Source organism: Athene cunicularia (genome assembly GCF_003259725.1).
Source record: "Athene cunicularia isolate RWA chromosome 13 unlocalized genomic scaffold, athCun1 chr13_part1, whole genome shotgun sequence".
NCBI classification, from domain to species: Eukaryota; Metazoa; Chordata; class Aves; order Strigiformes; family Strigidae; genus Athene; species Athene cunicularia.
In genome coordinates this window covers 5,682,772-5,704,184 of record NW_020799117.1, presented here as the reverse complement: position 1 = coordinate 5,704,184, position 21,413 = coordinate 5,682,772, and the positions used below count along the sequence as shown (strand labels likewise).

Genomic DNA, 21,413 nt, shown 5'->3' with positions numbered 1-21,413 from the left:
TTCTTTATTTCCAGCAGTATCTCAGTTTAGCATTTGAAAAATGTGAAAATGGTTTGACACATTTGGAAATAGGAACCAGGATTCTGCTTTTCTGCAACAAATGCAACAAACGGGGCATAAATGCAATGCAAGGAAGATGTTTCCACCTTCCTCAGCCAGCACTGGCATTTTAAAGCAGCAGCAACAGTTACTAGTTTATTTTAGACTGATATGTTTGCCAATTAAACACCTATAATGCCCTGTTTTGTTAACTGAGGATGAGTGAAGGGGCAACACCTACACTTTCTGAGCTCACTTGATACCTGAATCTGCTCTGGTTCCCTACTTTGCTGTAAGGTTGCTGACAGGGTAAGTCAGTGTTGGTAGCAGGATGGTGAAATACGAGCTCCAGTAACACGCTGACTCGAGCACGCTGTCTGCCATCGGGCGCGCTCTAAATAAAGGCGAGTAATTGGAGTTACTCATCCTTTACTGTAAGAGTAGGTGGAAATGTAGTAAGAGCAGGGAGAGAGGCAGAAGTGATTTCATCTCTGTCTCAGCACTCTGGTTACAGAGAAAATGTTTTGTTACTGATTATGCCAAGTGTTGGTCAGTCTGCCTTTCTCCTCAGCCCTCTCCTCTCCTACAAGCCCTCTGACTCCTCTTTCTTTCAGCACGGGCTGTGTTTTGGGATTTTTCCTTCACTGCAGTTCCTGATAGTTCCTGGCCCCTTCACTTCAGCCTTGGAGGCACAGGAGCTGTAGAGCCTGTTTGTAGGACAGAGGACAGGTAGCTTTCTCTCCAAGGAGCCTGCTTAACCCCTCACCATCCATCTGCCGCCAATTCGTATGATCCTCTCCCTCCTCTGAGCAGAAATCACAAGGGCTTGAGTAATCTCTGAGTAGTCTTCTGTTTATATTTCTCAGACAGTAATACAGTTGGACCAGTTCACCTTTGATGCCTACATTTTGCCACCTGTATTTCAGCAAGATCAGGATCTGCTGTAACGCCTCCGCTATAGTGCAGATTGTCGTAACAGCTATCGACAGCTTAAAACCTATCAATTATTGTTCTTTTTTATTACAGTTTTCCAGTCAGTGACACAAAAATCAGGACTTGTTACTGAGTCTCCCAGTCATTAGTGGACTGGCTTGGCTCCATCACAGTGGAGTTTGTTGTTCTGAAAATATCAACTCCCTTCTAGGAGGAGGAGAAAAGCCTTATGCTGAATGCAGCACTATTCTCCCAGGCAAGAGCTGCTGTTTTCAGAATAGAGGTACCTGGCAAAAATACCACTCCAGTGGGAGATGGATTAATTCTAAAAGTTACATGGTACACATCGAAATAAGACTTAGATTTCTTGAGACAGTCCAGATAAATATAAATTACCCCTGACTATGGTTAGTCACTGTTAGATTGCAGAAAAGCAATAAAAGAAGCAAAGCGGGGGGGGAAAGATTTCTCAATATAAACCTTGATGACTTTCTGGGGGTTCAGTGTTGTGTTAGCAGCAGCACACTACTATCGGTGTGTTTGAACTCTTAAGGCAGGAATACAATTCCTTGTGGCTGCTCAGCCTTCAGGGTAGCACTCCCAGAATGTGAAGCCAGAAAATAAAATATTATGGTCTGTAGTGTGGATGAGGCTAGTACAAACAGTACAGATCAGCTTTTGCATCCCTTGGAATGAGTTGAGTTTTAGGTTTAGTATTAAGCCTGCTTCTGCTTATAGAAGGCTCATTTGCCAGTTTTCCATCCCACTTTAAATATCAAACCCTCTGCCCACTGCCAAAGCTTCAGCTGTGGGGTTTTTTTTTCTGATTAATGTGAAGATGCTCTTTATTTATCTGTTCCCTTTTTCTCTTTCAGAAGATCATTGTCAAGGAGACAAGTCAATGTTTTGTCGCATGGAGGTTCTCTCTCGTTACTGCTCGATTCCTGGTTACAATAAGCTGTGTTGCAAGTCCTGTAATATGTACAGCAACATAACAGAGGACGACAATGTAACTGATTCTAACATAAATAAGAATAATGTAATCGAGGAGGAGCTCCTGACCACCCTCAGCCCTCCCATGGGAGTGTCCACCACACAGTCTGCCACCAGCCCTCCTTTCGTTTCCAAAACACGTGCAGCTCCTTCCAATGCAACTGAGGAGCACCCAGAAATCAATGCGGTGGATGTTCCCTATAAAATCGATGGGTTGGATAACGAAGTATCACAGCACAACATCATTACACGGAGGAGGATACCTTATGAAAGGACAAGGAATCAAAGAATTCAGGAGCTGATTGCTGAGAAAAGGAAAAAAGAGACTCTTAGGAAAATAAACTAAAATGGAAATATGGCACAAACAACGTTTTTCTCTTATAGAGATGTTACCAACTGCCCATGTCATAGAGACTAAAAATGGGAAAAAATCGAAGTGGTGCTATGGCAGAGATGCCAAATTCTAAAGCCTACTCCAAACAGAAATGACAGATTGTTTCATAAGTGCTAATCAGAACACTTTGATGGCTAGGTTTACAGGGTACGGTAGAGTATTAGTGCAATATCGTTACAGCATTTCACTGAATCCAAACAAACCGTAACACCTAGGCCAGGTTAGCAGGTTTCTTGTTTATGGGCTCTTTTAAGTCTTCTATGCCTGTGTAAAACTGCTTGGGAACAGTAATGGGCGTTACACTTAGGATGGAGGAAAACAGTCCCAAGGCATAATAAATCCCTTTGACACTGACAAGCAGGTGGTCAGCCATCCTGTGATGGTTCTGTGCATTGCGTACATCTGGGCACTAACAGCCCCCGGTTCAGGAAGGTACTTAAGGACATGCCCCCCCCTAAGTTTAGCTGACTTTGGTAGAGCTGCTCCTGTGGTTACAGCTAGGCATGTGCTTACGTAGCTTTCTTAACCGGGACTGCGTAAGAAAATATAAAGAAAATTCTGTAGCCATATATTTATGTGTAAATTAAAAACTGGCAGACAGTAGTTTGAAATTTTTTATGGAAATATGTAAAGGATTCTCCTAAACTTTTGAATACACACAAGATACTTAGCAGGGTAGATCCGGCCAACTTGGACTGACAACATCCTAGTCTTTCTGTTTACAATTATCCATATTTTTGATAGTCTTTAAGTTCCTGTAATGCAACAGCCTCAGTGATCTTTGTTGGTTGGTGCTTTTTTTTATTGGTCTGATTTTTTTTTTCTACCCACATACTGTTTAACTTAAAGATGACTGGATTCTTGTTGCCTTTTCTTTGGTGCTTTGTTAAGAAACCATTTTTCTTCTCTCCTGTAGGATGAGGTTATTTTGGAGGAAATATTTTTGTATTATCTTCCTTTCCTGAGGACAGCTTTATTGGTGCAGAAGTGAACAACTGTTTGCTGTGCCTTTACATATACATGTACATCCACACATACACGTGTACTCACAGTACCAGGTCTGCTAGAAACTTTAAGATGTGTAACCTGACAACCCTTTGAGTACTTCCTTTCCCCTCAGGGTCATCATGGTTTCCATAGGTCATTTTGAATTCCTGGTTGGAGACCAGAAGATGAATTCAGCTTGGCTCTAACGCCACAGAGATGGGGAGTGTGCACCAGGTCCCTGCTGCGGGTGGCATCTGAGCAGTTTTTCTCCTGTCTCCTGGCTTCCATTTGTTTCCTCTTTGGTGGTTAAACCTCCTGCAGAGCCTGGGACTTCCCTGAAATCCTTCTTTTACCACTAGGTAGGTCTGATGGCTCTTAGTTCAGATTTTCCAGTCTGAGAGTAAGATCTCATCCTCCAGCCTGAGCTGGTCTTAGTTTGAAGCAGCGCCAGTAATAAGCTTGTATATACAGTTACATAATTATTGGAAATGTGCTGAGTTTCCAGCATTGGGTAAGATCTTCTGTGGCCTGGCTGCTGGCAAAGAGCTTCAGAAGTATTGCATGGTGAACCACGTGGCTTCCTGCAACCCTGCCTTCCGCCCTCAACCACCATGGCTGCACGAGCTGCCCAGTCTCCTCTTCAAAACAAGCCAGTCCTGCTGGAAAAGAGGAGGGAGCCTGCAGGAACAGCAGTCTTTGCAGCACTGAGATGTTGAACTGTTCCGGCCTGAACTGTGGCCAGAAGTCTTTGAAGGACAAGACCTGGTTTGAGAAAAATACCTCATGGATTTAGCCAAAGCAGAGAAGGAGTGTTTTCAGCTGGTGTGATGGCATCAAGAGTCTCTTCTTACAGAGGATGGGGGTGATACACTTGGGTGAGTGTTTAGGAACAGCTCAGATAGTCTAGGGAGAGGAATTACACTGAAGACCATGAAGACCAGGAACCATAATGGGCCTGGTAAAAGTCTAGAGCACTTGAAAACATTTCCTGGGCCAAGCAGATGATGTTGCAGACGTGAAAACAGCCAACGCAAGCAACAAAGTAATCTGTTATGATTTTGAAAAGTAAAACTAAGCTCCAAAGTTTGGCATCACTGAGCAGCGGTTGGTTGGAGCAGTAGCAGGAGTCTCACCTCAGCCTTTCACCCGTGAGACACCACGCATTTTCCTGAAGTCGAAGGTTGATTATGTTTAGTTGCCTGTGCTGTAGCCTTCCCTCGCCCCTGCTGCGTGACCTGCCCGCCGTTACAGAGCCACAGTGCACCGGCAAGCCCAGCACTGGCCCCAGGAACCTTGTGCCAAGGGATTTGTGGTTGCCTGCAGACAAGACAAGTTTTAGTAACAGCGTAGGGTCAGGTCACATCTCCGCAAAACAGAGCAATAGAGTAATAGAGCACTGAAAGAAAAATAAAAAAGCACCCACCATGCTATTTATAAGCAAGGAAGATGTGTCTAAATCAACATAATTCCAGCTGCTGTGCCATGGGAGACACAAGCTGTAGCTGGGCTCCCAGCCTGTAGACATAGTGAGTATTTCTTGCCTTCCACATTTCCTTTACACAGATGTTGGTAGCGTAAACTCATCTTTTCCTCTTCAAGTTAGTATCCTGCTTTTTTTGCCCTGTGGACAATAAAAATAAACCACAACCTGTAGCTTTTTCATAGCCTAGAAGCACATCCAAGCACAGGATGAACTTAGGAAAAATCCTCACAAACCCAAGGGTAGAGAGGGGTATGGGCTTGAAGTCACAGAGGTTGGGAGGTGGAAGTTTGTTGCCTGGATGGTACCCGTCTTACTCTCTGGGACTTTGTAGAGACCCATTTCTCTGACCTCCAGAAGGCTGAGATAACCCATCTAAGCTGCTGTTCTTAGCTTCTGGAATAGTCTTAGTCAACCAGGCAATGTGAAGAAATGCCACAGGAGGAAGCCCACAGCTCAAAACGCTGTCTTACAAACAGCCTCTTCTGTCCGAAGGACTTCTGAGTTGTGTCCCAATAGCAAGTGGGACAGGAATTTATTTGGTGCAACTTCAAGTGACCTTTCTGCAAACAGCATGAGGAAAGGGCCTGTTCCAGTGTGGTGACACAACCTTTAAAAAGGACTGGGCTGGTCTGTGCTGAGCGTTCCCAGCTGTGTCTCCCAGCGGCCAGGACTGCTGTAGGCTGGGCAAGGTCAGCTCGCAGGGGTTCGCTCACTCATGTGCACATGGACACCCGGGATGAACTTGCACAGCTGGTTCAAAGTTCAGAGACTGGACCACTTTGTTCTTTCTCTAGAGTGAGTCAGTTCACAATCAAACCAACCAAAAGCATTTTTCTAGAGAAGGTGGAAACTTCTGCTGCATCTTGGAGCAGGAGCAGCCTCCCAGAAAGCTGGTGTGGTGCTGAGGAGGTCTGGTGTTCATTAGGGAATTGATGCAGTGCCGAGTGGCATCTGCATTTAGTCAATCTGCATCTGCTCCCTCCTCAATCTGACCTTCTGGGAGATTTAATTTGATTTATTTCTTGCTGGTTCTAATTCTACTGAATATTTCTCTAGCTGTTATTTGGGGAACACTGAAATTATATTTGAAGGAGCAGCTTCAGTCTAGATTTCTCAAGAGAGCGAGATGCTGATGGCTCTGCTGCAGGAGGAAATGGACTAGTCTGTGTCCATCAGCTGCCTTCTCTTTACAAGTTTGACGTATGCAGAAAAAAAAAAAAAAATAAAAATCTTTTCAGATCAGGAAAGATGTCGCCTTTTCAAATTGGCATGAGTTTTAGAAAGTGGTTTTTTTTCAGCAGATCCCCATGATGGTTGTTTCCTAAGAACATGTACCTCCCTTCTACTGGAAAACACAGAGCAGAGCTCTATTGATAAAGAAAAAGCAGCCCAAGGCAGTAGGTGGGGTTTTGCTCTCAGCTGATCTTTGTTCCATGTCATGCAGTGGGAATTTTGGTCATTTTTTGGTTAGTTGAACTTGGATGAGTGTTTCCTCTTTTCTACAATGCTGTAGTTGGGCAAGGGCATCATCGTAGTGTGTCTTCTGCCACTGTTTTGCTGTTGCCCAGGTACTACATTTTGAGACATAGTGAGCATAGAGTGGTATTTTAATGTAACCTAATCCCCAGAAAATAAAGCAGATTTATAAGTAAATATATTCCTGCAGGGACCATCTCAGAGATCTGAGAGCTAAAGCAGTGTGTTCCCATTAAGCAATGCATTTTGTGATCTAACCATGCAAATACACGGCTTTCTAAATTGTCGTTTTTCTATTGGTCTAAACTTAGAATCCAAGTGACAGCCCTTCATGGGGGAAAAAAAAAAATAAAAATCCCAAACCAATTATGGTTCCTTTGGCTCCAATCTACTGCCATTTTTTTCACCAACATTCCTTTTAAAATGTCTGTAATCTATTACGAATGCATCGCTTTTTATATTCATATATCCATCGATATTTAGAGTCTCACAACTTCTCCATAGACTGCTTTCAGGTATTTTGAGAATTCTAGAAATGGTGCTTTACCAGTACTCAAAGGGTTTTATGTTTTATTTTATTACGTAATGCATTTAATGTCTTATTTACTCACCTACAATGCACAGTATTAGCTATGTTCATCTGAATATCTATATGCAACTTCCATTCACTTACATATGCCTTAACAGAAATTGCAATAAATAGCCATTTCTTGTATATTAAAAATGTATATACAAATTAGAATCTTTAATTTTATAATTTATTAAATTCAAATGTCTGTGTTCTTTTGCAAAGTGTTTGACTTTTCCCTGTGCTTTTTTTTTTTTTTCCCACTGAATTAACATTATGCAGAGATGCTGGGGGAGGAAGTATCGGCATCTTCAGACTCAAAACTAATTCAGTTGCTAAAATTTTATCTTCATGAAGTGGGATTGGGATACACGTGCTGCCAAAGTCCAACATCCTTGTTTAGAACACCTGTTACCCAAGACCAAATATCATGAAGTCACTAGACCAAAACCTCAGTTGATAACTGCACAGAAATTAATCAAACTCACGTAAACCTGCTTGAGGCTCTCAGTCTTCACATTTGACTGAAATCCATCCTGGTCCTTAAAAGGCTCAGTTATTTAGGATTCTATTCAGGACTGATGAGCAAATTTTGCTTTGCAATAAAATAATTGCTCCTTTCCATTAAATTCTTTTGCATACATTTTCTTGCCATATCCTGCATGCTTGTATCCACGTTTCCTTTAAAGCATAATTGAATCTCCTCCATCTAATTGAAGCTTGTTGCTTGAGGATTTGAAAGATCCCCGCTTGCCTTGATTATTCAGTTAGCACCGTGCAGCGCATTCACATCCAACATGTTCTTTAATCAGGTAACAAGCCACCTCAGCATTTTCAGTATGGAAAAGACATTTACTTACTTAAACGCCCTCATAAAACAGCAGAGCAGCCAAAACCTGAGTTTCAGTTACTGTGACAATTCATAGAGTATTTAATTTACAGCTGTGACAAGGGTTATATTTAACTGGCTTTTGCTTTTCCAACCCAAAGATTTTGAGGGGTTTTTTTTTTAGAGTGACCAAAGAAAGGGTCTCATGTCCATACCCCAGACATGAGAAACACCCACGGTGGGGTCACACATGCCCAGCACCCCTCTCCCCCACCCTGGTCTTCCTCTCTGTGTCTGAAATGCCTAAAGATGACAATTACAGGAGGCCATCTCTTCCTCTCCCGGCCTACATCAGCTTTTTAGCCCTTATTCTTCAGATTTGGGCAACAACTGGTGCCCATGTGAGAGCCCAGACAGACGTACACACACACACACACACACACGCGCGCGCGGTCCTCTGGGGGCAGCTCTGCCCCCTCCGGGTGTCAGAGCTCCTGAGCATCATTTCCCTGGTGTGGGGGTGATGCCAAATGCAAAGGGAAGTGGCAGAAGTATTTTAACTTTAAAATCTACTTAATTTCTAAGGGGAAAATATTGTGATTGTCCCCTGGGCCCTGCTAGGGGACTGTCACTGCTTCAGAAAGCCCACGACAGCTTAACACCTCTTTCTCCAAGGGTATTTGAAGATGGAAGCGGGTACCTGCTGTGGGGCTGGATGAGCCAGGGAAGCCATCCTTCGCCAACAGCCCCGTGAGTGTTTGCTCCAGGACCCTCATCCAGGTGAAGACGTTATGCTTATGCCCCAAAATTGAGTGGCCAGGCTCCGATCTCACTGCAGATAACAAATTCCTTCTAAGAAGCCTGGTGCTGCAGGGAGTGCAGGATCACAGCGGGTTTAACAGCACTGAGTACATCACTAGCTGGGATTCATTTACCCAGCTCAGTGCAGTGTGTGCATTAAAGCAGAAGCTCTCTGGCAAGTGGAAGGAAAGGAAAAGTTATCCTAAAGGAGAGAAGTTGCAGGGAGAATGCTCTATCTTGCTCACACAAAGGTTATCTGTACAGTATCTGACTCCTGTGGCATCCACAAACACCAAATATTCGTGTTTCGCCTGTTCCTGGCTCTGTACATGAATGTGTGAATCATGGATGGTAAGCGCCAAGCTGACTGCCAAAACCATGCATTGCACTGCAAAATGGGTCTCGGCATTTGCAACCTCTGTTTTCTGTGCCTGAGGACTTCATTCTGAAGATGTGCTGGGAGGACACCCCGCTGCCTTCATGGGAATCACTGCTCTGGCCTAGGAAGAAATAAAATTGGCCCTGCAGTGCTGAGATTGTAAGGAGGTTGGGCATTATTCAGGGGATCAGCTTTTTGACTTTTAACTTAACCATGAGTTAACCCATGATGCGTTCTCTCCTTCCCCGTGTGCAAGGGGATCCCTTGCTGGTGCATAGGCAGTCACAGGTGCTGCAGCATTATCCGGAGGTTCAGCAAAGACAGGAGCGATGGCTAGGGATGAAGTTTCCCAGCAGAGACACACACACACCCCCAATGCACTTGCAATCCCACTAACACCAGTCAGAAGTAGTGTGGGCAGAGCAAGAAACCTTTGCTGGTAAATCAGAGCCTGCCTGGGCAAATAGTCGTCTTGGGAGAAGGACTTAGAGCTTTGTGGTGCAGAAACGAGCAAACACTCAGCAGATCCCACAATAGGCTCTGCTGAGGGCTCTCTGGAACAACAAAAAGAAAAACAAAACAAAACAAAACAAAGCAGTTCAATGAGCAATTCCAGGCCAGAAAAGTAGCTATCCTGGTTGAAGAATTTAGCTCCTACAAAGCACCGTGCAAATCGGACCAGCCCTTCACAGAGTGGCAGGGGCACAGGGTGGTTTCCAGCCACTCACCCCCGGCCCCCAGCACTGCTGGCTCAAGCCCTGGCTTTGCTCGCAGGGCTCAGAAAATGGTGCTGAGCCCTTATGGGGCTGGATGCCTGGGAAATGCTGCTGGAGCTGTGTGCATGTGGATGTGTGTGTGCGCATGCATCGCTCTTCTGTGCTCTCCCCTGCCATCCCTCCCCACCACCCTTCCACAATTCCTCCCTCAGCAGCAGTTTTCCAAAGCTGAGCAGGGACGGAAGCGATGGAGCCACAGAACCACACCAAGTGCAAGCGCGTGTCTGAAAACTCATTACAGCGAGAAGCAGAGCAGGATGACACATGTGGGAGAAACCTCATCATAGTTTAATGTGCTGGTTTTTATGCTTCATCAGCAGAGTGCTCCCACCAGCCTTAGGCGATGAAATTGCACTTTGCATCTGTGCCACACCAGCAGCACTGGGGTTCCTGGCAGGTTGGTGATGGAGGATCCACTCAGGCTGCTTTGCTTCTCCGGATGCGGAGTTGATAGTTGAGTTACCACTAGATGGTGGCACGGTACAAGAAGTACGATTATGAAACAGCCGCTGGACTTCGGCACCAGGGTGAAAAAAAAACCCTCGATCTGGTGAGAAGGGCTCTCTGCATCCTGGGGCTAGAGGAAGGACCAGATGGAGTAAAACTGCTCAGCTCAGTCCCCACCACAGCGTGGATGTGTTTGAAGATGCTTTTGTGCTGGTCTGAAGAACAAGCATGAAGCCTGGAGGAGAGAGAGAGAGACAGCAGCAGCAGTGGAGAAATAGAGACATGATCAGCCCCACCACACAAACCACAGAAAACAGTTCAAGAATTATTTTTCTGGGAATGTTATTTCTTAGGGCAGCTAAACACAGCCCAGCTCCAGCTGATAACAGAAAGTTGAGAAGCTAGTAACACTGCAGGGTTTGCCACTGATGGTTATCATGAACTGGTCTTGTGATTTTATTTTTTTTTAAATCAGGCAAAGCCCTTTTATTAAAGAAATGTAACAGCTGCGGGAAGATGAACCTGTCTTGGGTGAGCTGGCAGCTTGGATTAGCAGCCAAACGCTGAGCAGTTTGTAACAAATCATTTATTCATCAAAATGGGATCTGTTTTCTGTTTGCAAGTGACTGGGGTGTTCCTGCAGTTGTTCGTGATTAAACTCTCATGCAACAGAAGTAATTTACAGCAGGTTTACTTGACTTGTTTGTGTCCTTTGTGAGTTGTGCTGGGAGGGTCTGCAGGGCTGACTGGCACAGCTTCCAAAATAAAATTGATCTCTGTATTTAAAAGATGGAGATCCCAGGGCCTGAAGAATTAAAGCCAGACTTCTGTGCAGCTGAGGTCTTCAGAGCAAAGGGAAGCAAACGTGGATTTCCTGGGAGCTGAGCTGCCACCCACTCTTCTGCACAGCGCGTTTGTACTCTGACCATGGTTCGTCTGGGTTTATTTTCAGCACAAGGAGTGCTGGATCGGTAGCAGGGCAAGTTTAGAGCCCTTTCCCTGCCTCCAGCCATGCCAGAGGGGGGTTGGAAAGGAGCCACGCAAGCGAAGCGCGGTTCTCTTGCAAGGCCTGACGGGCAGGACACAGCTTGCTGCTTGTAATAGGTAACAGCATTTGCCTGGCTCACTGCTCCCCTTGGCACAGATTTATCAGACTTTCTGGCCACTGCTGGCACCCCTGAGCCACCCGGCTGGGTTCCATCAGGCACCCGGGGCTGGTGGCATCATGGGGTGTTCCATGGGTGGGAGAAGGCTTTCAGGGGCTGGCAGCGCAGCGTCCTCACCCAGCCCGGCTGTGATCGGCAGCGCTCAGCTGCCCAGCCTCTTCGTGGGGGGCATCAAAGAGCTGGAACTGCATCCGTGCTCAGGAGCTTTGGGGTGGTCGCGTGTTTCGTTTGCGTTTGGATGTGCATTTCTATAATCTAAAATGATGTATGGAAAATACATACATATGAATATACAATGTGACCTTATGCAGACCAGTAATAATATAAATAAAAATACTTGTATTATTTCAAATAAATATGCTGGGCTGGATTCCCAGGGGAAGTTGCCAGTGAGCAGCCACCACAGTTTACACATTCTGAGACTTCAAAATACTTTAAAAAAAAAAGTCTGTGCTGGTGTCCTTGTTTTGGCTTGGACAGAGTTAATTTTCTTCCCAGTAGCTGGTAGGGCGCTGTGTTTTGGATTTAGTGTGAGAATAATGTTGATAACACACTGATGGTTTAGTTGTTGCTAAGTAGCGCTTATCCTAAATCAAGGACTTTTCCGTTCCCCATGCTCTGCCAGCGAGGGGGTGCACGAGAAGCTGGGAGGGAGCATGGCCTGGAGAGCTGACCCGAGCTGGCCAAAGGGCTATTGCACAGCCACGGGATGTGAGGCTCAGTGTATGAACTGGGGGGACTTGGCCAGGGGGGCTGGTTGCTGCTCGGGTCAGCGCGTGGTGAGCGATCACACTGGACATCACTTGTCTTTTCTTGGCATTTCTGTCTCTCTTTTATTATATTCCTTTTCATTATTATTATTATTATTATTATTATTATTATTATTATTATATTTTAAAATTATTATTATATTTTATTTTCGTTATTTTACTGTTTTTAACCCACAAATTTTACTTTTTCTCAGTTCTCCTCCCCATCCCACTGGGGAGCACTGGGCTAGATAAGAGCTGGGCTGCTGAACCCATGACACCAGCACGGCCTAGAAACTCCCGGCAATGGCTCCCTGGAGTTATTTTCCAGGCGTAATTGAAATCCCAAGGAAACTGAGCGCCTAAATCACTCCCAGACTTTTCAAAGGCTCCCGAAAGGACTCCACCCCTGTTCCCAGCTGGCTGGGAGCTGAGCTCCTGCAAACAAGCCTTGTGCTAAATGCTGATGGGCTGCAGTAACCCAGCTCTCGCAGCAACTGGTTCCTCGCTTGCGAAAGTCCAAGAAATACCTGGTAATTTCCAGAAAAATCTGCGTGCATCAATTGGAGTGTTTGTACAAGTAGCCACCACCAGTTACCGTGTGAGCTGCAGTCAGGGCAACAGCTGTGGGTGCGATGTTTCTAACCCAGCTCCGTCTAGTTAATATGAAAACAGCTCATTAATGTTTCACGGGAATATTTTTGCTGTGTACCATAGGGGCTGCTTGCTGTAATGCATGGGAGGTTAACAGGCCGGGAGATATAATTAGAAAACACAAATCATCTGGAATCTGGCATAAATCTGGTCAAACTGTTTCCCTTCCCTGATCTTTTAATGAACAAACATGCAAGAGAGAAGCAGCTCTCTGAAATGGGGTGTGGAGGTGCTCGGGGCTGCACTAACCCCGTCCCTGCCAAGGGCTGACACAATAGCAAAGCCTGGCATTAGCAATCTCTGACATGTTTTTAGATACTGGCATGAGAGCAGGGTGGCACCTCCCTCGTGGGGGCATCAGTGTGCCAAACCGGGCTGGAGGGGCTTTTCTGTACAGATTCATTACTTTGGAAAACATAAGGTGATTTTTGTTTTTCCCCCCAAATAAATATTCCTTGCAATATTCCAAAGCAAAAGTTATTTATGAGGCAGCCTTGGCAGGGCTGGTGCCCCCATCAGGTGAACATTGACTTTAGCCAGCAGCACTGGCGCCATCCCAGAGCCCCCATCTGGCATTAAGAGTATTTTTTTCTGAGAACACCCAAAATGGGAATTGACTTTGGTATCCAAGTGGGCTCCCAAAGATTAATTGGTTTGTTTATCCGAACATCACCAAGCTTCAAAAATGCCCAGAGGAGAGGTGCCTGTTACACTTGCGCAACTCTGCTAAATTGTTTGAATACAAGGCTTTCCCCAAAACTGGAAGCACACACACAAAAAAAAAAAAAAAAAAAAAAAAAGCTAACAAACAGAAAAAATAACTCTACAACATTTAGATCTCAGATAATCAAGCCTTGCAGAACTAATAACTCGTGTTTTCCTCAGCAGCTTGGGCACTGCCACTGCTGCTGTTGCTGTTTTCTTTTGCTGTTAATCCCATTTGGTTTTCATGCACTCAGGAATGCTGATTCACCCTGGTCTCTCAGGGGAATACAAGTACAGGAGACCAGGATGGATTAACCAGAGCCAGCCTCAGAAGTGCTCGGAAGAAGCCTATGGCAGTATTGTGAAGAGACAAACAAGCGTTCAAAGGTGCTTTTTTTTTTTTTTTTTTTTTTTTTTTTAATTAACATTTTTCAGCAACCACTTGATGAAAGAGAAAACTGAATGGCTGTGGTTGAGGTAAAAAACCAAAGAGGTATTGCTGTAAATTACGTTTGGATAATGATAGCTACTTTTAAAAGCTGTATCTGGTATTTTTAAATTTGTATTTTAATCTACGTATCATCAAGAATGTAAAAAAGTTGATAGGGTTATCTGAGTAATTCCAATGATTCGAATAAATGTGATTTTCCTACAGTAACACCAGATGCCTTGGAAGAAACTAATTTCAACAGACAGAAGGGATTTTTATTGCAAACCCATATTTTTAGTGTAGTTTCATGAAGAAACACCTTACCTAATCACATTTTGTGAGGACCTTGATCACTGTAGAGGCTCTTGGGCAGCTTCTCAGTGCGGGGTGCGAGGTCTCTGCAGCTCCATTCTCCCAGGGGAGGCTGCCACGTCCCACCAGCCTCTGCCAAAACCACTCAGAGAGATGGTGAGATGGAAAAGCTTTAGGAGGGGCCCTGACCCTGTTAGACACCAGATAACCCAACCCTGAGACTAATTCAGCTGCTCTAGGAGCCACTGCTGGCCCAGGTGTGGTGGCCAGGGCCAACCTGGTACCTTGCACGACCTTGGTCCTACTTGCTCCATCAGACCATGCAGCCCTTGAGAAGAAGATGTCTCCAGCCAGGAGGAGGGACTTTCCAGAAGAGGGGAATCATCTTGAAAAGTTTTATGAAGAGAACGTATCCATGCACATCCGCACATCCAGAACTCATTTTCCAGATCAGTGACTTTCCTCATGACGTGGTTTTCACAAGCTTTATACTGAGCTGCTTAGAGTAGCTGGGGTCTGAGGGTTTTCTTTCCGTTTGATGGTAATTGTGGTGCCTGCAAGCAAGAAGGAGAAATCTAAGCGCTAAATTTTACTACAGCATGATCCCAGCTGATCATTGCTGTTAGCAAATTTAATGCATGAAGGTTGAGGGTTATTCAAGCTAACTTCAGCTGCTTGGCAGCAGAGGTCCAGACAAACAGCTTAAGCTTGCACACCTTTATATTTAAATGCTAAGCAATGGCTATCTCCAGAAAGCAAACAACCTCTGCTTTGAACCATATCCTGAAGGGATGCACAAGTCTTTTGAGCTGCCTATTTCTTTCCACTGGTGATAAAGAAAGAACCTGGATGATGAGTATGGGCTTCGGTATCCAAATCAACATCCAAAGCCAGTCCCAGCCTGACCGCCAGTAACACTGGGAATATTTGCATTAAATGTAAAGTGGTGATTTTCAGTCTAAGATTTCTGCTTTTCTCTCTGTCTCTCCCAGCAGCTCAGGACAGGTAGTGTGGGGAGCAGCAAGGTTCCAAAACGCAGTCTCGCTCTCTGGCCTTGGTCGCACGGAGCTGTTGTGCAGCGTGACTATTCCCTGGTAACAAACAGCAGCTTTCGATGCTCCCTCTGGGGAGGGTATTGGGAAATAAAAGCAGAAGGAAGGTTCTGCTGCAAAATAACTATTCACTTCCCCACCCAACATATGCTGCAAGGGAAACTACAGCGGTGTAGTGGGGTTATACTAGAATTGCAATCAGTTTGCAGCATGTTAATAACCCAGAAAACAGAAATCCCTGGTGCCCAGGGACCCGCAGGGTCGGACGCTGTCAGCGCTCCTGGCAAAGCAATTCTCGGGAATGCACTTGGGTGGGCTTGGGGGTGTGTGTGTGTGTGCCAGCTCCACAAAACACAAATGGGAGTGATGCGGGGAGTGGGGGCTTAGGGGTGCAGAGCCCGGGAGAGGACCAGGCTGGCAGTGCCGTGGCGGGGCCGGTGGCCGCTGTGCCTCCAGAGTGGATGTACAGCTTGGTGCAAAACTGGGAGCTGGGAGCAAGGAGAGCAGTGATAACGATGCTGCAAGCACCCCCCTGCTGTCTTGGGCAAACCTGGCAAAGTGGCACAAATTTGCTTGTGAAATAAGACAGAGAAGGAACAAAAGCAGCCCAAAATCTAAGGGGGCCCCCCTCTCCCGTTTCAGCAACGAGCTGTGATGGTCCTACGGCTCTTTTCACACCCCCCAGCTCAGAGCTCGGGCAGTCCCTCCTGCAGCACCCGCGCTCCCCAAGCAGAGACACGGTGAGGCCTCGGGCAGCGGGGATCTGTGAGGGACCATCCATCCCGCTGGGCACAGGGCAGCTGATCTGTGAGGGACCATCCATCCCGCTGGGCACAGGGGCAGCTGATCTGTGAGGGACCATCCATCCCGCTGGGCACAGGGCGGCCGATCTGTGAGGGACCATCCATCCCGCTGGGCACAGGGGCAGCCGATCTGTGAGGGACCATCCATCCCGCTGGGCACAGGGCGGCTGGTCTGTGAGGGACCATCCATCCCACTGGGCACAGGGGCAGCTGATCTGTGAGGGACCATCCGTCCCGCTGGGCACAGGGCAGCCGTTTGCTGTCCCAGTGCCACGCGGGATTTGTGGGATGCGGGCTCCCGGGCAGGGCAGGCAGACAGCCGACTATATTTAGCAACAGCAACAAAACAGGCAGCCGAATCAGCTGACTGGAGGCAGGGAGCCTGATGCACGGTTTAGTTTTAGACAGCACATATTCTGCACTGAAAACAGGGAGGGAGAGAGCAAGGGAGAGACGTGGGAGCCTGGGGAGCTGAAAGCCACCCGTCCCTCTGCACCAGCAGCAGCACAGGTAAGGGGAGGCCCTCGCAAAAGCCGGGGTGCAGACATGGGCTGTGTCCCGGGTATCCCTGGGGTGGCCGCAGCGGTGATGCTCCGGGCATGGCCGGGAGGGCAGGGGGGTCCGCGCTCTCTGGGGGCTGCTGGACGCGCAGGAAGGTGACCCCGGCGTGGAGCAGGGCCATGCTGGTGCAGTGCTCGGGGCGGAGGGGATCGCATCCGGGCTGGAACCAATCCATCCCGTGAGAAGAGTTTTACTGTAAATAGGTGATTTATTTTCCGTCTGGAGGAAGGGCACGTTGACAGGACTTAGTTAATGATTAGCACTGCCATAAGTTAACACGCTGTGCCCATGCCCGTTCTCTGAAGCATCCGGCCACCCTCCTCAACACCGGAGCGCGAGCAGGCCCAGATCCTGACACCGGCGAGCTCGGGCAAGGGGAGGGAGGACAGGCAGAGAAGCAAGTCACCTTTGTAAAGCTTAAAGAAATTAGAAGAAAGGAGCAAAAAGAATAAAGAAGGGGAAATAAAAAGGCCATAAGGTTTAAAACAAACATCTCCTGCTCTCAGGTCAGCAAATCCCAGCTTGGCTGACTTTACCAGTAGCACCTGAGATGAAAACCAGTAAAAGCCAGCAGCAGCTCGGGGAGGGATGGACACCCCATGAGCGCTGCCCTGGGCTCAGTGCAAGCTGCTCACTTGTGCTCCGTATGTGATCTGCAGCTTTGCAGGGAGGTTCAACAAAGCCAGATTTATTTGCAGCAATGCCAAGCACGGCATTAAAATAGCTGGCAAAGCACTTTTGTGTTTAATCACATAACAAAGCTATATTGTGTTGGCAGATTATTCACATACAAATTCCACTGGGGGGGGGGAATAGTAAAAAAAAAAAAAAAAAAAAAAAGGATCTGAGCTATGTGGTCATCTCTGCCAGAAGGGAATATAAGCAAAGCACAGCGGAGAGTATTTTGAGGAAAAAAATATCAACACAGTTAGCAAACACTGCAACATGAAATATTTGTAAAAAAAGGTTTACCTGACTAGTGGGAGCAGTGTGATGAAAATCTGTCCTAAAAAGAACTGAGGATAACTATTTGAATATAAAGGACATAAATTAAATCCCTCTGACTCTAGGTAAGCATTCAGGGAAGGATCTACCACTCCATAACTACATTTATGAAACACTGGCAGAGACAAAAATGAACATAACTGTACGTTATCACCCACAACTTCTGGAAGAGATCAGCTCTAATGTCACTTTATTTACGTGATGGTCCCCACAGGGGTAAGTTGGCTCCTCTCCTGTTGAGATCAGCTCTTGCCTGTTCGGACACAACTTGAAGTCAGAGCACTGTTACAGTGAACAGACCAGCCAAGTGTTAAATGAGGAGCATAGTTTGTCCCTTGCTGCTACAACATGGACATTGCACCTGCCCCACACCACTTCAGCTGCTGACCCCTTGCATTGCTTCAGAAAGGAGCTGACCTCTTTAATAAACCTTTTATTTTCTACTGCATTTAAATACTTGTCTTCTTTTGTATATATGGGCTCTGTATGAAGCCATGGATGTAAGGGTACTGCCAACAAACCTTTAAAATGCAGGTTCTGTAAAAACCACTGTTTGCCGCAGGAGAACATTGGGTGGCTCAGGTAGCATGGACTTTACAAAAACAAGTCCAGAATTTCTTCACTGCAGGTGGCTTTCACATGCTGATCACATCTGGTCTGTTCTTTGCAGCCATGGCACCCCGGATAAGATTGAGTCTTTCAAAGCCTCTCCCAACCATACGTGAAACCTATGAGGAAGCAATGGAAGATTCAACCAGCAACATGAAACGCACTGGAAGCACTGCAGCCAGCCCAGACTCGTACTCCAGCGATGATTACATTCAGTCCATCTGCCACCTCGCCAGACCCACCTTCCCGGGCCTTCCTGAAAGCAGCCGTAAGCTTCAGGATAGAAAGACCCTGAAGATCCTTGAAGACGTGCCATGGTCTCCATCCCTTGGTGGGACACAGCTGGAAACGTCAAAATGTAAACTGACCGATTTCATCTCAAATATGGTGCCACCAGGAAAAGTCACACCTGAAGAACCCGACTTCTGGTCCAGAGAGGACCCCCTGGCACAGATTTACACCCATGCGGGAAAGCTCTGCTCCTCCAAGGCTTCTTTGTATGACAAAAGCTCCGGCACTGGTTACGCACGGTGCAACTCTTCTGCCCCCAACAGCGAACTTCATCCCCCAGCCATGAAAGAAAAAGCCACAGGGAAATCCAATTTTCCACAAGTGTTTGGTTTTCCAAGGCTTCCCTCCCCCAGACCAGTGCAGAAAGAAGCAGTCTGCTCAGAGCTGAGGTATCTCAGAAGGGAAGAGGGAACAGTTTTAGGGAGTAACCGCAGTCAGAAAGAAAACGGCCCTGCTTTCATTAACAGCGAAGAGCTATCCCCATCCCCAGCTGGAGGGAAGCTAGTAGGTAACCCAGCCTTGCACTGCTCTGTAAGCAGGCAGAGTTATTTGTTCAGTACAGCAGGCACCGAAGAAAAAGGGAGAAAAACTTCTCACTGTGACAAAAATGTAATGGGTGATGTCCTCACTAAGCAGAGATACTCTGAGTGTTTCCAGGTACCTAAAAAAGCCATGATCCACAACTGGATTTCAGAGCACAGATGCATCTGGAAAGAAGCAAAGGTAAAAGCTTGTTTGCTCCCAGCCATTGCTGAAGTGTGAAGAAGTAGCTGCTCAGAATAATTTTATTCACAAGATATAACCACCCTGTGCTCTAAAAGCTCTCCCTGGAGTCCTTACACAGAAAACATGGCTTGAATGTGCATGCAAATGAGGCAGACTTTTGTGACCCATCATATCCCTCATCAGTAGGCAAAGGGACAATTCAGACTCTCATTCACTAAGGAAACAGCAATTAGTTCTCATTTTGGAAAGGCAACAGTTCATAAAGCATCTACCCCCAGCGACTGCCTAGAACTGCCCTGAGCATGAAGACAAGCTGGCGAGAGTACAAACCCCATCTGTTCTGGAGGAGAAGTGATCTGCGGGAACATCAAACCACTGGTGTTTTCCACCAAATGCTGCACAGCCAGATGTTGCTCACACTTGGTACGGTTACTCTGAAAGGAACATTTTGGCCGATGCTTGGACAGACTAAATGTGCTCTCTCTGACGTATACCTTTACTAGGAGACCCAGTATAGATCACTGCATCGACACCAGAATACCACTGAACAGGTCACCTGTTAGTGCAGTAGCATAAAGAAATATTTTAAAAAAATAATAATGTCTTGGTTTTCTAGAGGGCAACATGGACAATATTACAACTCCTCCGGGAGCGGATTTGCTTGTTGCTTACCCTGGCACAACCTTGTTACCTTTACTTCTTGATTTACCCTCAGCAGGAGGAGAGCTGGGAGAGAGGCCCTGGGTGGGCATTGCCGTGCCAGTGCCACGGCTGTCCTGGAGCTGTAACCACCTGCGATGCCAGCTGTAAAAGAACAGGTATCAGGCTGGTCTCTGCCCTGTCACCACCCCCCCCAGCCAGGCTGCACACCGTGGGCACCCTCAGAGTTTGCTGCATGGGTGCAGCAGCACCACGAGCTCGAACAGCAGCTCAGTGGCACAAGAGCAGCTTTGAGGGGCAGCCTGGGGATGCTGGGCTGGTGGTTACAGGACCTGAATGTAAAATAATAATGTCTGGGTTTCATATCTGTGCTTCTGTATTCTCATCTACCTGACCATGCTAACGATGCTTTGCCTGGTGCTGTGAGACTGAAATATGAGAAAAACCACAGTGTAAGTGTGGTACAACCATCCGGCACATAACATATATGAAACAATACAGTTGGCGTTAGTGCTACATGGGATGTCTGTGGGAAGACAAGCATTCCCGCATTGCTGGAAGATGCCAGCGGGGTGTGGTGAGCACACACCAGGTCGTCCCTTGCTGCTGCATGGGGACATCTCCGTCCAGAGAAAGTGTCTCTCCTCAGCGCTTTCTCCTACAGCCAGAGCAGCCTCACGTACCTGCGTCTGCTACAGCACTCTCCGTAGCCAGCCAAGAGAAGTAGGTGAGAAAACTGCAAAGCAATACTAGTCTAATTATTATTACTACTACTAGGAATAAATCTTTTGGCACAGAAGAGAGCAGAGGGACCAGGCTGTTTGTTCAACAGCAGCTACGATGGGAAATACCATTGGAAACTTGCAATTATAAAAATGCTCACAAGCGATTTCCAAACCACCCTCGAGCAGATTAAATCAGAAGGCAACTTCTGCTCAGTACCAACATGAGTGTAAATACACTTGAGGATCAAAAGGTGAGCATATTTCTGCTTCTCATTCTCACATCTCTTACCTCAAACATTTTTTCTCCTGTTGAAACTCATTAGTGCTATGGAGCTGAACTGCGTCTCATCTTCGTTTTTGAACTAACCACACAGCAAGAACAAAAGCGAAGGTGGCTCCAGCATTTATTAGAGCTGATGGAGAGAGTTGAGTTGGGGAGGTGCCAGCCCGCTCTGCCTCCTCCACACCTTTCCCTTCCTTCTCAGGTCAATGCTGGGATTTAAGTGATGTTTGTCCTTCACTGCACTGCTGACATTTTAATTTCTCTCCATGTGAATATTTATGACACTAATGCCTAGAAAGTCTTGTGCCAACTGCATGTACCGCTGCTTTTGACAGAGCAAACAAATAAAACCATTACATCAAGCTGCTGTTTCCATTACTGCAGAGCCACGGGTGATTGTTTTCACTGCAGGGCTGGTCCACGGCACGTGGGCTTGTGACTCGCACCCAAACACCTTCTCACCCCACCAGGTCACCAAGTGAGCCAGCTCCCAGTCTCTTTCCCCACGCATTCAATGACTTGCAAAGCTTTTCTGTTTTATCAGGGTCAGGCCCTCCATGCCCAGGACCCAGTCAAC

At 46.6% G+C, this 21,413-nt stretch overlaps 2 protein-coding genes across 3 annotated transcripts in view; both read left to right on the top strand.

The window, feature by feature from the left end:
- The window catches only part of ADAMTS2 (ADAM metallopeptidase with thrombospondin type 1 motif 2), a 188,622-nt gene extending 181,415 nt beyond the window's left edge, over positions 1 to 7,207 (top strand). The window contains exon 22 of the mRNA XM_026858032.1: positions 1,848 to 7,207. Coding sequence (XP_026713833.1) covers positions 1,848 to 2,311 — 464 coding nt within the window. The 3' untranslated portion in view covers positions 2,312 to 7,207. The remainder of the gene's footprint in view (positions 1 to 1,847) is intronic.
- Positions 7,208 to 16,287: 9,080 nt separating this feature from the next.
- On the top strand, positions 16,288 to 21,198 carry LOC113485121. 2 transcript variants are annotated; one of them, XM_026858034.1, is made up of 3 exons: positions 16,289 to 16,486; positions 18,213 to 18,440; positions 18,495 to 21,198. In XM_026858034.1, the coding sequence occupies exons 2-3, from the start codon at positions 18,215 to 18,217 to the stop codon at positions 19,202 to 19,204; spliced, it is 936 nt and encodes a 311-aa protein (XP_026713835.1). In that variant the 5' UTR covers positions 16,289 to 16,486; positions 18,213 to 18,214; the 3' UTR covers positions 19,205 to 21,198. The 2 variants fall into 2 exon arrangements, with proteins under 2 accessions (XP_026713834.1, XP_026713835.1); XM_026858033.1 differs by having other exon boundaries at positions 16,288 to 16,486; positions 18,213 to 21,198.
- The last annotated feature ends 215 nt before the right edge of the window (positions 21,199 to 21,413 follow it).

Coding starts and splice junctions, on each gene's coding strand:
- LOC113485121 (XM_026858033.1), top strand. CDS start 18,215: ATGGCACCCCGGATAAGATTGAGTCTTTCAAAGCCTCTCCCAACCATA.